The sequence below is a fragment of the Mesocricetus auratus genome, unplaced genomic scaffold (genome assembly GCF_017639785.1).
Source record: "Mesocricetus auratus isolate SY011 unplaced genomic scaffold, BCM_Maur_2.0 Super-Scaffold_100008, whole genome shotgun sequence".
Lineage (NCBI taxonomy): Eukaryota > Metazoa > Chordata > Mammalia > Rodentia > Cricetidae > Mesocricetus > Mesocricetus auratus.
The window spans coordinates 46246893-46260077 of record NW_024429192.1 but is presented as its reverse complement, the minus strand read 5'-3'; the positions used below and the strand labels follow the sequence as shown (position 1 = coordinate 46260077).

The window sequence follows — 13185 nt, the reverse complement described above, 5'->3', positions numbered from 1 at the left end:
ATATAAGAATCCCAAACTGCTTTCCACACTAAATGAGTGTTTTCTTATTCCCAAGTTTTCTGATGAGCTATCTATCCACTCTGTGCTTGTAAGAGCAGAGTACCTTACAAAGCACAGTTCAGTGACTAGTAACTGGGGCTGCTAGGCTATGTGTTATATAAATAGGCCATACAGCAAAAAGTAAATACATATATTGATGGGATAGTTTCTCTGGCCTTGTGGTTTAAAAGGCAATACTTTAATGTAAAAATGCATTCCATTTAACATATATTTGGACTGTAGTCTATTTCAGAAATAGACTAGATTAATTCTTGATAGATTAATTCATGCTTTTAAAGTCACATGATTTCTATTTGTTAAAAAAGCAATTCATAACCCATTCAACTGTATAAGTATGAATATAAAATAATGTATGCCTACTGAGTATCATTGCCATTAATTTTTTCACATATCAATTTCTTCCTTCCTTCCTCTCTCTCGCTCTCTTTCTTTTTTTTTTCATTTTGAGATAGAGTCTCACTATGTTGCCTAGGTTAGTGTCTCACTCATAGATTCAAATGATCCTACTGTCTTTGCCTCTCACATTTTCTAGGTTCAGCTGATGAATTTCAATTTCCTTTTATTTTTAAAATATTCAAATATATCACTTTGATTTTCTTTAAACACTCACCTGCATAATAAGAAAATGTTCGTTTATTCCGGTCAAAAACAAACCAGCGTTTCTTCCATGTCTTAATCTTTCCACCCATTTTGATAAGGTATCCTCGGCAGGTCTTCTCTGTGATTGACACATGAAAACAGGTGTCAATATTGTGGCCCGCCGTCTCCACGTGACTCCGCAAATCGAAGTCTTCCTTCCGGACAGGTAGATATCGAGTCAGAGGACGAGCCTGGAAAAGTGCAAAACCCATTTTGTCTATAGAGAATGTTCTGTTTCAGATGACAAGTGTTAGATTCGAGAAAGAAGTGTAGAGCCTTAAATGCCAAGGCCTTAAAATGCCAAGTAATTTACAAGAACCCATGATAAACAAGGCATTTGTCATCTGGGGACTAACAGACATTTAAGCAGAATGCTACATTAGAGAAGGGGTGGTTAAAGGCAGGCCTGTTGATTTTACTGCAGGAGAAGGGCAGAAGCGAGAATGAAAAGACCTCACAAGTGTAGCATCAAAGAAGTCAGCCTGGAAGCCAGGTAGGGAATGAGACGCCCTGCCATCTAGCTGCTCCTTCTCCTACCACAATACAACAACTGGGCTCCTCAGGTAATCCACACACTGCCCCATCCAACAGACACTTTGTAGGTAGAACCCTCAGAAGATGCCCCAGAGTTAACATTGTTAGCTTCTCTGTTTAATGAAGAGCTGTATGCTTTGGAAAGAGAAGTTAAAATAAACAGGGGTAGGATCAATGTGGGAGCAGAGGCCCGAGGGATGTGCATAGATGTCTTGTTTTACTAATGATGAGGGCCAAGGTTCATATCATCCAGGAAGCACAGATCACCATGGATGCTGTTTCCAAATGCCCTCTCTCTCTTTAAAATTCTGCTAAATAATTCCAGGCTTTTGCCCTGGGGGAAATGATCTAATCGTATAGTTGGAGGAAGAGCTTATAATCAAGATTAAAATAGAATTCTGCCCTTCGGTTTGACTTCAGATTTCAAACTGGCACGGATGACCTTCACTGTCAGTCAGAGTTTAGCAGAGGTCAGAGCATAATCCAATGAAAGGATCCATCTCAGTTTCCATTTTTCTCAGTATCTTTTACCTTCACTGTAAGGCAGCTGCCACAGGCTTCCCAGAGGCCCCCCACACATAAAGCATTAAAGACGTTGGCCAGTCTCTGTAGGACTAAGGGGTCAGCAACTGGAGACAATGAGGGAAATGATGCCTTTGGGTCTACTAGATGAATGGCCAACTTTGATGAAACTGATGTGAGCTTTACAGGATGCAGTGTTTTTAAAATCTCTATCATGTTAGCAGCTATTGTGAAAAGAGCAGGGATTTCAAATCTACGCTGACCAAGAAAGAAAGCAAAACCAAATGGATGTTTTTCCTGTCTTGGTTGAGTTTGTTAGTCGAAGGAACATGTATTATAAATTGGTGTAGAAAAGGGGACATATATGGTTAGAAAAAAAATTAAAAAAAAAAAGGTAAAATTACTACCACCAGCCCAAGAAACTGGACTGGTAATATTTAAGTTTATCCTGTTTTGGAAAGTTTGCTTCTAGAGATTGTCTAATAGAATCTTTCATCCATCACAGATTTTAGTTTGCATGATATATATCCATATGTATACCTACATATATTCCAAGCCATCACCTATTAAGTGTGTGTGTGTGTGTATGTGTGCGTGTAAATGTGCACTTGAATGCGTCCAGTACCAGATCTTAAGAGTCCGCTGGGCATTGGGCCCCATGGAGCTGCAGTTTTAGGAATAGGCGGTTTCTGAGCTGCCAGGTATGAGTGCCAGCTGAGAGGAGAGCTCCAGTACCCTGGAGGAGAAAAAAGTGCTCTTAACTGCTGGGCCATCTCTCTGGACCGCTCTGTGTGATTTTAATGACCACTTCAATGGCACTTTTCAAAGCTAGACAAAATGTGTTCTCCTTTTAAATGTACCCAGAGAATGGCTAGATGGCTCTTTCTCCCTCTTGCACGTGAGTAGAACATGTGAGTCACATGTGAGTACAGCAAAGTGTCGGTTGTTTGGTAATTCCTTAGAAATTCTAAAAGGAATACAGCTTGCACAGCAACTGAACCATTCCATCAAGCACGAGGTAGTCAGACAGAATTAATATCTTCTACAAAATGACCACCAGGGGGCAACCTACACTTATGCATCCACATTGACTGACCAACCTGTGCCCTTTGTTTCTCTCTTATTTTCACTTCTTTTTCTATTAACTTCTGCCTCTGGCTGGTTTCTTCTTGCAGTCGTTTTTCTAGGATTTCCCGGCGGCGTTTTTCTTCTTCCAGAGCTCGCTTTTTGGCTTCCATTTCCCGTTCCTAATTATCATCATACAGAATAAAAACACGACACTTACACTTGAAGGGACCAATTAATAAATACCCAAACTACAATTTTCATGCTGTATCCTGGTATCTTGAGATATATAACCTGGACTAACACAAACCATGATCGCCTGCTGTATAGCTTCCAAAGTCATCTTATGCCATTAACTAATCAACCAACAGTTAAACATTAGTCTTCAGTAAAAATTTGGCTTGTGACCACACGGGGGCGTTTTGTTCTTCATGCAAACTGTCAGGAAGCACTAGCCAAGCAGCTTAGGCTTTCCTCTGGGAGACTGTCCTGGGTGAAGGCCACAGGTCCCTTCAATTCCTGTAATTGCTCTGGAGCTTCCTGGCTGGAGGTCAGGGAGGAAGTGGTGTGGGAAGTGGAAACGGAAAGGAGGCGCCCTCAGGGCAGGATGCAAGGGCGTTGGGAGGGGGCTCCTAAGGAAGTTCTTCTGGCCCGAAATAAAGTCACAATAACATGGGGGTTTTGAACTGTGCAATAGTGAGGTCAGCATGAGTTGGGAAGGACAAGAGAACACACAAAGAAATGTCATTCTTCCCTCTTCCTTCGAGAAAACATCCACGTGGCCACGGAGGGGGAAGCACGGTAGAAAGCATCCGGTATCCACTTGGGTCTGTGTAAAACACACTTCAAGCTCCTGGGCACACAAACGAAGCAAAGGGCCTGGAAGCACCTTTCTAGCACCTTCCCTTTTCAGACAGGAAAGGAGGCTGAGTGTCTACCCAAGGTCACAGCGCTCAGTCAGGGCCCTGAAGGAAGGCTACTGACAAGTGTGGGGCCCCTCCCCGGCACACCCATCACAGACTCCCAGCCGGCACTCTCTGCCTTCCTTACCCTGGATTCCAGGAGCCGGGTCTTCTCAGCGTGAGCCTGTTTCAAGAGTCTCTCCATCTCTTCTATTCTGGCAATATTGGATGTGCTGGCACTGATGTGAATAAAAATACCTTTTAAGAATATTTGCTGAGGGAGAGGAGTCGTGGAGGGCGACCGTGATTAAAACATATGGTATTCATAGGGGAATTTCTCAAAGAATTAATGCAAATATACTTTAAAGATACATTAGTTCAGTCTGCTGAGTCTCTCTGATACACACACTAAAGTTACATATCACAGTCAAATCACATATACACACACACACCAGAATCAAGTTACATGTCACAATAAAGTCTCTCTCTCTCTCTCTCTCTCTCTCTCTCTCTCTCTCTCTCTCTCTCTCTCTCACACACACACACACACACACACACACACACACAGAGTCAAGTTACACACCACAAATCAAAACATACACAATTTGAAGACTATTACTCATGAGGCATTGGTCTTCAGGGGCCAATCAATTCATCTCTGAAAAAACAGCTGGCTTATCTCAATGTAGGAGTCAAAAATGGGCAAGCAAGACATGGCCAGTGTAAACCAGTTAGAAACAAAGAAGGCAAAGCTAATTCTTACAATGTGGGCATCCAAAATGCAGCCTTTAGTGGCAACCATGTCACCCTTTCCTTTAGTTACTGACTCCCACATTGCTGTACAAACTAGACTATCATCATGTCCTATGCAAATGATGCCTAATGTGTGCAGTCACTTTCTTCAGCTGGGGAATATGTGTCACCCCTGCGGCTTGCTGTACCTTTGTATGTGTGGGCATTTTACTTTTTCAATGATACCAATGTCCAAGTGACTTGCAGCACTGAGTAAGTGGTGGTCAGTCATGTTCAAAGCCCTCCCCTGTCATATTAATGAGGAAAATGCACAAAGGGATTCAAGAGCTTCAAAAGAAATGCATCTTGGAAATGACATCACAGAACAGCTAGGCTCTAGGTCAGAGGTCATATATCCAGATGTTTCGCTGATGGAGAGGCTTGCAGTGTCTTGCAGAGTGTGCTGTGCTCACTCAAGCCCCCCACCTTGTTTCTAGGTCCACTTGAGAATGGACAGGCTGATTTGTTTGTGTCCCTATAGCCCAGGAGGCACATTCATAGGAAGTGTATAAAAATATGTGCAAAGGGGAATACACAGAGCCCTTCAGGTTATGAGAGTGTACTACATGAAGCATGACTAAATAATATACGTGCATGGGCATCTGTGTGTGTGGGGGGTACATGTGTGGCATATATGTGTAGAGACCAAAGGTGGTGGTCTTCAGGAGCCCTCTACTTAGCTTTGTGAGACAGAGTCAGAACTGGAGCTTCCCAGTTAGACTGGCTGACCATTTAACCCCAAGAGTCTGGCTCTGCCTCTCCTTACTGGGATGGCAAGCGTGTTCCACTCTGGAATCTCTGTGTGTGTGTGTGTGTGTGTGTGTGTGTGTGTGTGTGTGTGTGTGTGTCTGTCTGTCTGTCTGTCTGTCTGTCTAATCTATCTATCTATCTATATATCTATCAGTCTGTCTGTCTATCCATCCTGGTTATAGGAATCAAACTCAGATCCCAATGCTGTGTGGCAAGTACTACATGGACTGAGTCATGTACCCAGGTATGAACTTCTGAGTCAGGATCTCACTACGTAGCCCAGGCTGGCCTCTAACTCATCATCCTCCTACCTTGACCTTTAAGAGCAGGGCTTAATAGGTGTGAGACACCATATCCAGCCTCCTCATCTATTTTTAGCAAAAACCAAACCTAAGATGACTCCGATCTAAGACTAGGTGTGCACTGAAGACATGAAGGATCCCAGTAACACAGAGCACATGGCTTATCTTCTCACAATGGCCAGTCCCACCAGGGGCAGACATGGGTGTGAGGACTGCCTAAGGGACCTTAGAATGTTCCATGTGCTTTCCCCTGAGAAACAGAATACAATGACTTTCTTTTTCTTTTCTTTCTTTCTTTCTCTCATTCTGTTTTCTTTCTCTCTCTCACACACCCCCTCTCCTTCCTCTCTTTCTCTTTCCCTCCCTCCCTCCCTCCCTCCCTCCCTCCCTCCCTCCCTCCCTCCCTCCCTCCCTCCCTCTCTCTCTCTCTCTCTCTCTCTCTCTCTCTCTCTCTCTCTCTCTTTCGGTCTTTCTTTCCCTCCCTCCCTCCCTCCTTCCCTCCCTCTCCCCCCTCTCTCTCTCTTCCTTTTTTCCTTTCCACTACTCTTTCTAATAGCTGTTGGGCAAACTACGAAAGAGTAAGTTGTTAACTTATATATGGGAAGGGAAGAAACGTATCTGACCCAGCTGAGGAAGCTGAGGACATTATATGCTGCAGGCCATACAAGAGCATACAAATATATGCCTAGTCCATACTTCTCTCCATGATCACACTTGTATTGCTATTTCTCAAATAAATAAATAAATAAATCACAGTCTTCAAAACCCCCCAAATTAAAAAAATTAGCACTGGGGCTACAGCTAAATGGTAGAGTACTTGCCTAGGATAAAGGAAGTTGTGGGTTCCATTCTCAGCACACCCTCCCCCCCCACACACATACACACACTCATACACACAGGACAAACATTACATGTAGGGAAAAACACTCCTATTCATAAAATACAAATAAATCTAAAAAGAAAAATAAAAAGCATATTATATTAAGGTAAGTTTTACACCTCTTTATGCTGGTATACACCATGATAAAGTCTAAGCAAGCAAGTAGTATACAGACTGTTGGGGACACACACTGTGGAGTAGTGCCCTCGTCAAGTAGTATAGAGACTGTTGGGGACACACACTGTGGAGTAATGCCCTCGTCAAGTAGTATACAGACTGTTGGGGACACACACTGTGGAGTAATGCCCTCCTCAAGTAGTATACAGACTGTTGGGGACACACACTGTGGAGTAATGCCCTCCTCAAGTAGTATACAGACTGTTGGGGACACACACTGTGGAGTAATGCCCTCCTCAAGTAGTATACAGACTGTTGGGGACACACACTGTGGAGCAGTGCCTTCCTCGGGATCATCTGGAAGCTGGTACTCACAGCAATCAAGGACTAAAACATAAAAATTGCTGTGCTGAAGATTTTTTAAACTATGCATTAAAACATCCCCAAATTATAAGTCTATTAAAGAAGTAATTCCATTCCGAAATTCTAGCAAAACAAACTTGGTTTTGTGGTTTATTATGTCACAAAAAGCCATTTGTAGAGTGATAGAGTTACTCAGTTGTGGGCGCATTTGCCTTCAGTTTTTGTTGAAACATCATTTTCATGAGTACCAGAAAATGCCTGGAGCTGGCGCTGGTTTTGCTCTTTATTTAGACCGTCAATAAATACAAGAGTCAGAAAAACACAATCGGTGCCCAGCAGTGGAAGGCGGAGGGGTGGTTGGAGGGATTAGTGAGTAAGGGGTAGTGAATGTGATCAAAATACATTGTATATGCTGGGGGGGATTGTCAGAGAATGTACTTTAAAAGATCTAGTCCATAAATTAGGGGGAGAAAGTCTTAAGTCTTGAAAAACAAATAATTGAAAGAAGTCTGCAAAAATCCCTTTCTGCTGAAATTCCGGAACCACCTTTTAGGAGAATATTCTGGATGCCACTACAATGGCTCCTTTTTTGTTAACTCTTGCCTTTTTACTGACTTCTCAAACCCTGACTTTGTGCTCAGACTGTGTGAAAATGTGAAGCTCCAGCTTTCTCTGCGCATTGGGAGCCCTCATTCCGAAGCTGTAGGAAGATGCTGGAGAAGAGGGACAGGTGGGGCTGGACCACGGGCTCAGGCTTTCACTGGACCCAGTGGATAGATGGCAGGGCATTCATGGCCAGGGCTTCGGAAAAGGAGAACTACCCTCACTGTTTGATGATTGAGATGTGTTTGCTCCTGAGTCCGTAGCACCACTTCTCCTTGTCTCGAAAGATGAAGACAAACTGACTGGCTAAATCCTTTGCATACTTTTTTAAAATACAGAATAATTAAAACTTTCTACCTAAGTAAAAGGGTCAAAAGGGCTTTTGAATTCTGACTCTGGTCTTGAGAGATCATTGCCTTATTAATAAAAAGCAAGTGCAAACTGAATTTGGAGTCTACCGACAGAGGTAATGAGTTTTGAAGCATGGTGTAAATCAGAAACCAAGGGTGAAGAAAATGAATCATGTGACTCATGACCCACAAAATACATATGATGCAAGGAAACTGCTTCCCAGGGTCCCCAGATTCCCTCCCTCATCTGCATTATAGATTTTATATGTAAAATTTGAGCTTATAATAAACATTGTGTCTCAAACTTATGAGTTTATGTTTGAAATTGGAAGGTTGTTTTCATCAAGCCTTACCTAGAGATATTGTCTGGTGAACAGGCAGAAATGCTGGTCTCCATGCTATCTGAGCTGTCCAGGCTCAGCGTGTCATAGGCCTGATCCTTGTAGCTGTGATCTGGGTAATGGAAACTATTCAAGTAGACGTTTGACTCAGATGCTGTGCGGTTGTAAAATTCAGGTTTCTGTCTCTGTCCTTCACTCATCTGTTGGTGATTATAACCTAAGGAGAAAGCCATAAATATGTAAATATGTCTCATTTATCAATCTCAAAAGTCTCAGATCTCTAAAGACTCAAGCCAGCAATGAGAAACATCTGCATGTGAAATCTTGACACTTGTCTAATATAGTCTGAAGTCAAGAAGATCAAAGAAACAATGCCATGCCCAGTGTAAGCAAGAGTTTGAAAGAAGTGATCATGTGAGGGATTTTGTCAGTGGGATCACTTGGCACTTCTTAAATCTCATCCCTACAACTCAGCATAGCCGAGAGTAATATATCAGGACATTAAAACACACACACACATGTCCACATACACGCACACACATGCACACATGTATGCACAATCCCCAGAAACCAGAAGCACGATTAGAATCCCTGACTCCTCTAGAAATAGTGGTGCTTAAGTAAAGGCAATGTGATGCCTCGTGCAATGTCAGCATCATAGCACAGTCACTTCTGCAACTGCATGCATACTTTAGGAACATTCACAAAACAACAAGTGGATCTCCCACGGGTACGTGTTGAGAAACGTGTATTCCATGGTATCTGTAATGTTTTCATCTGTTTCAGAGGCAACTGGCATTTGTCTCTTTTAGTCTTTGTCTTTTGTTCTCTCTTTCTCCTCTTCCAGTTTCTCTTGTATGCCAACCACTTATTTAAAACATTCAGGGTCAATAATCCTTCACATAAACAAGCTCCTTCTCTTTTCTATGTTGCTAACTTTCCTTTTCTCACTTTAACAGCCAGCCCTTAGCTAACTGCTGCTAACTATTTGAAAATGTGGGTGTCAACAGGATCAAAAGCACCACAAAAGAAAGGCACTTTCTTTCCCCTTGTACTCTGACAGCTGGCATATGAGGTCATAGCCTTAGTTGCTTTTGCTATAGCTACCTTTGGGTGTTAGATATCACACTGTCTTCTTTTCAGTTCTCTGCCATACATACACAGGAAGCAGGGACAGGAGCGAAAAACCCCCAGCTTCATCAAAATGTTTTCCCATGGTTTATAATCTTTTTTTTTCTGTTAAGAGTAAAATCCATTTCCCACTAACCCAGGGAGTTGAGAGCAGTCCTGTTAAGCGTTTGCTAGACCACTTAAATACGGCATCTTTTCTTGGGAACTACCTTTCAATGAGGATTTTAAAAAAGAAAAAAAAAGTGGCTTAAAGAAGATAAAAAGAAAAAAACAAACACCACCACCAACAACAAAAAACAAGCCAAACCAAACCAAACAGCTTCCACAGCTGCTGAGTTACATTTGTTTAGAAATAGGGGCCTCACCTATCCAAAGGCTCTATAAAATTTATAAGCGACATGCTATGCTATTTTGTGCCCTTTGTGTTTGTGTGGTTCTGAGGGTCTATGTAAAATTATGTTGTTCAGACTAATGAATCTCTAAGAAATGGGATTTCCTCACACAATCTCATAAATTACAGATGTGTATCACGGAACTAGGGGAAGATGTAAAGCACAGAGACACACCATGAAAGCAGACACCACGCCCTTGACAGCAGTGATCACAGCACACATCATCACACAAGCCAGCCTTCTAAGTGTGCAGCTTGTGTCACTTTTTAACAGAAAGGCAGGAAAGCCATCACTCAGACATTTACCTTTTACACTTGAACTTTTGCAACTGTTAATCGTTCCTTTTCCAGATTTCATTAGGAAAGGAAGGGAAAATGACAAGAGAAATTATTTGAGGAGACTACACTTTTCTATCCCAGCCCCTCCCTCTTCTCTCCCTCTCCTCTTCCCCGGCAAGCTTTCTTCAGTGAAGAAAACTCAGGAATGAACGCATTCTGCAGACAGCAAAAAGGAAGGCTCGCTCTTCTCAAGCAATTTGCCTCTCCAATCTTCCAGAGTTCTGGGTTTTGTCTTGTTCTCTTAAGAGATATCCTAGACGAAAATGATTTTATACCTTCAAGTGAGAAAGGCAGGAAACTAAGAAGCTCAAAGTCTTCAGACATGCGCATCAGGAATAACTACACTACAAAGGGAACTGTCCTGTGGCTTGTGAACCTTAGCTCCGCAGACCAACTCCAAATTTGCTGAGTTTTGCTCTGCACCAGGTGACTCATGCAGTCATTCCAAACGCAGAACAAGGCCCTTAATGTTCTACAGCAGCATAAACGACAAAGCGTGGGGATAATGAACCCTTTTCTAAGGTAGGATTTTCACTTCCTGTGTGAACCGGAAGTTCACGTCATTGAGCTGCTCAACATTGCCAACTGTCAACCTGAGATGGCTTTTCTCTACTAAACACATTTTAAAAAATGTCTCCCGCCATTATAAATAAGAAAGAGTATGGCCATGGTATGGTGGGTGTGCATCTGGCATATCAGCACTCAAGAGGCCGAGGCAATGGGGTTATTGTGAGTTCCAGCTCAACCTGGGATAAACAAGATTTTTTTCTTTTTAAATAAAGGAAACAAATAAGATTTCTCCCCTGTAGTCTTAGAATTGTACCTAAGTGAGCAAATTTGGGAATTTGAGCTCAGATCTGACCATCCAAAGGCACTGGCACTTTCTATAAAGGAAAGACCAGAACAGAACAGAGCTTGGACAGCTGCAGAGAGTGGTAGCCCCAGGAACTGCTGAGCCAAGAGAAGCAGCAGAGCAGCCTTAAAGGGGTCCAAGTGTCTCCACCCCGGAGGTGCTGTGAGAGAGACACAGGTACCCAGCTCACAGCAGAACCCCTGCTTACCTACCCTGAAGATATCACAAAACTGGCACTGAGTTCACCTCGTCTATAAATTCCAACTATCTCAGCAGTCACATAAAGCAGGACTGTGTCTACTTTTGGAGGTAGATAAAGGAACTAACTTGGGAAACAGGAGAGGTTCCCAACCCAAGTCCACTTGGTTTTGTGGTTACCTTTTAGTTACATAGCAAGAGCAACGTTCAGTGGAATGAAAAGAGCTAAAAAAATAAAAGTAGTGTGTGAAGGGGTAGTTTTAAGTTTTACAAAGAAAGACCTCATGGCTAGGCTTAGTTTCACAGCACAGAATGAACCAGGAAACAACAACTCAGCCCTCTTCCTTGTCTAGGAAAGCCAGTAGATTGGAGCGCAAAGACCAGTCATTTTTCTTATTTTTAATGCCAGTTTCAATGAATTCTGACTTATTGGTGCTCAAAGTTCCCTTGTGAATTAACCACATGATATATGTAGTTTTCCCAACACATTCCAAACACATATGGTACATTTCTAAGGCTATGTGGTCTTAATGAGGAACTTGGGATGATTTAAGATCACAACCAGGGCTTAAGATGGAAGTGTGCGCTTCTAACAATGCACCAATCACAGCTCACCTGCTGATGGAGTCACTCTTCCTAATGACAGTCCACAGTCAGAAGAATGGACAAGTCAGGAGGGGAGGGGGAAAGGCAGAGAAAGCAGAGAGATACAAGGTCAGGAAGGCTGACATGGGGGATGGGAAACTATCCACTCCCACATGCACTCTTTGACTTGTTAGCAATGACAGAGTATGAACATGAATGATAATCACATTTCACATTCAACCTAAGATTAGAAAAAAAAACTGCAGATTTTTTAAAAGGCTCATGTTACATGCATAGTTAGAAAAAAACTTTGTTACAAAAGAAAGAAAAAAATTTACACATAGCCACCAACCAGAAAATAATGATGATGATAATAAAAACACCCCAAGATCATATTTATAAAACCATTTTTTTCAAGCAGACAGTAGCAAATAGTTTTCGAGACCTTAGGGTAAAATTTCCTATTCAAGCAGCTGGAGAGGTGGCCCAGTGCTCAGGAGCACCGCCTGCTCTTCCAAACGACCTGGGTTCCATTCTTAAAACCCACATGGCTGTTCACAACCTTTTGTAACTCCAGATCTGGGAGCAGATGCCCTCTTCTGGAATCCTTGTGCACCAGTACACACATGGTGCGCAAGACTACATGCAGGCAACACACCCGTAAACATAAGCGTAATTAGGTCAACCAACATTTTAGATGCCATTCAATTATTGGATGCACAGCCCATGAAACTTTACAAGTTCTTCCTCATGCTTTGCATTGCCACCTAACCTCACCGGTAGCCATCTTACTTATTCAAGTTTACACTTTGCTTCACCCTCCAAAGTCTTTCTTGAGCTTAAGTGAAATGAACAAATTCCCAAATCCTTCTATCCTTCCACTTGTCTTTATGTCCACCTAGCCTCTTATAAAGAGAAACATCCCAGTTTGCACTGAGCCTGGATACATTCCATGACCACTCTTCTCTCTAAGTAGCCCTTACAATGCTTGTATGGCTACAATGAATGCTGTCACAACATCTGTGTCTCCTACATGGTCTGAACTTGTTATAAAAGCTCATTAAAAAAAAGTCATGCAGCTGCCTTCGAAGAAACAACAGCAGCTGCCACGAGCATTGTGTTTCTTTTTGTTTTGTTTTTTGGTTTTATGAGACAGGGTTTCTCTGTATTGTTTTGGAGGCTGTCGGTCCAGCCTGGCCTCGAACTCACAGAGATCCCCCTGCCTCTGCCTCCTGAGTGCTGGGATTAAAGGCGTGCGCCACCACTGCCCGGCTGAGCATTGTGTTTCTTAAAAATGTACAGCAATTTTTTCTCTCTATTGGATAAAAGGAACAATTAGACTAAAAATCTACCATTGTACACTCTAAAATCAGAGCAGGCCATAAAGATGACTTGACAATGACCTTTTCAGATTTGCTGGAAACAAAAACACCACACAAGGAGGTTGTCATACCTTTCTTGAGCTTTC

The 13185-nt window shown here is 42.5% G+C and overlaps 1 protein-coding gene across 13 annotated transcripts in view; it reads right to left on the bottom strand.

The window, feature by feature from the left end:
• The window catches only part of Phldb2 (pleckstrin homology like domain family B member 2), a 98781-nt gene that overhangs the window by 5497 nt on the left and 80099 nt on the right, over positions 1-13185 (bottom strand). For 7 of the 13 annotated variants that reach the window (XM_040750743.1, XM_040750748.1, XM_040750750.1 and 4 more), the window contains 7 exons: positions 13171-13185; positions 11748-11768; positions 10049-10084; positions 8233-8437; positions 3871-3961; positions 2856-3002; positions 671-890 (listed from right to left, as the gene is read on the bottom strand). In XM_040750743.1, coding sequence (XP_040606677.1) covers positions 671-890; positions 2856-3002; positions 3871-3961; positions 8233-8437; positions 10049-10084; positions 11748-11768; positions 13171-13185 — 735 coding nt within the window. The remainder of the gene's footprint in view (positions 1-670; positions 891-2855; positions 3003-3870; positions 3962-8232; positions 8438-10048; positions 10085-11747; positions 11769-13170) is intronic. The other 6 variants (XM_040750749.1, XM_040750753.1, XM_040750756.1 and 3 more) reach the window with 4 other exon arrangements.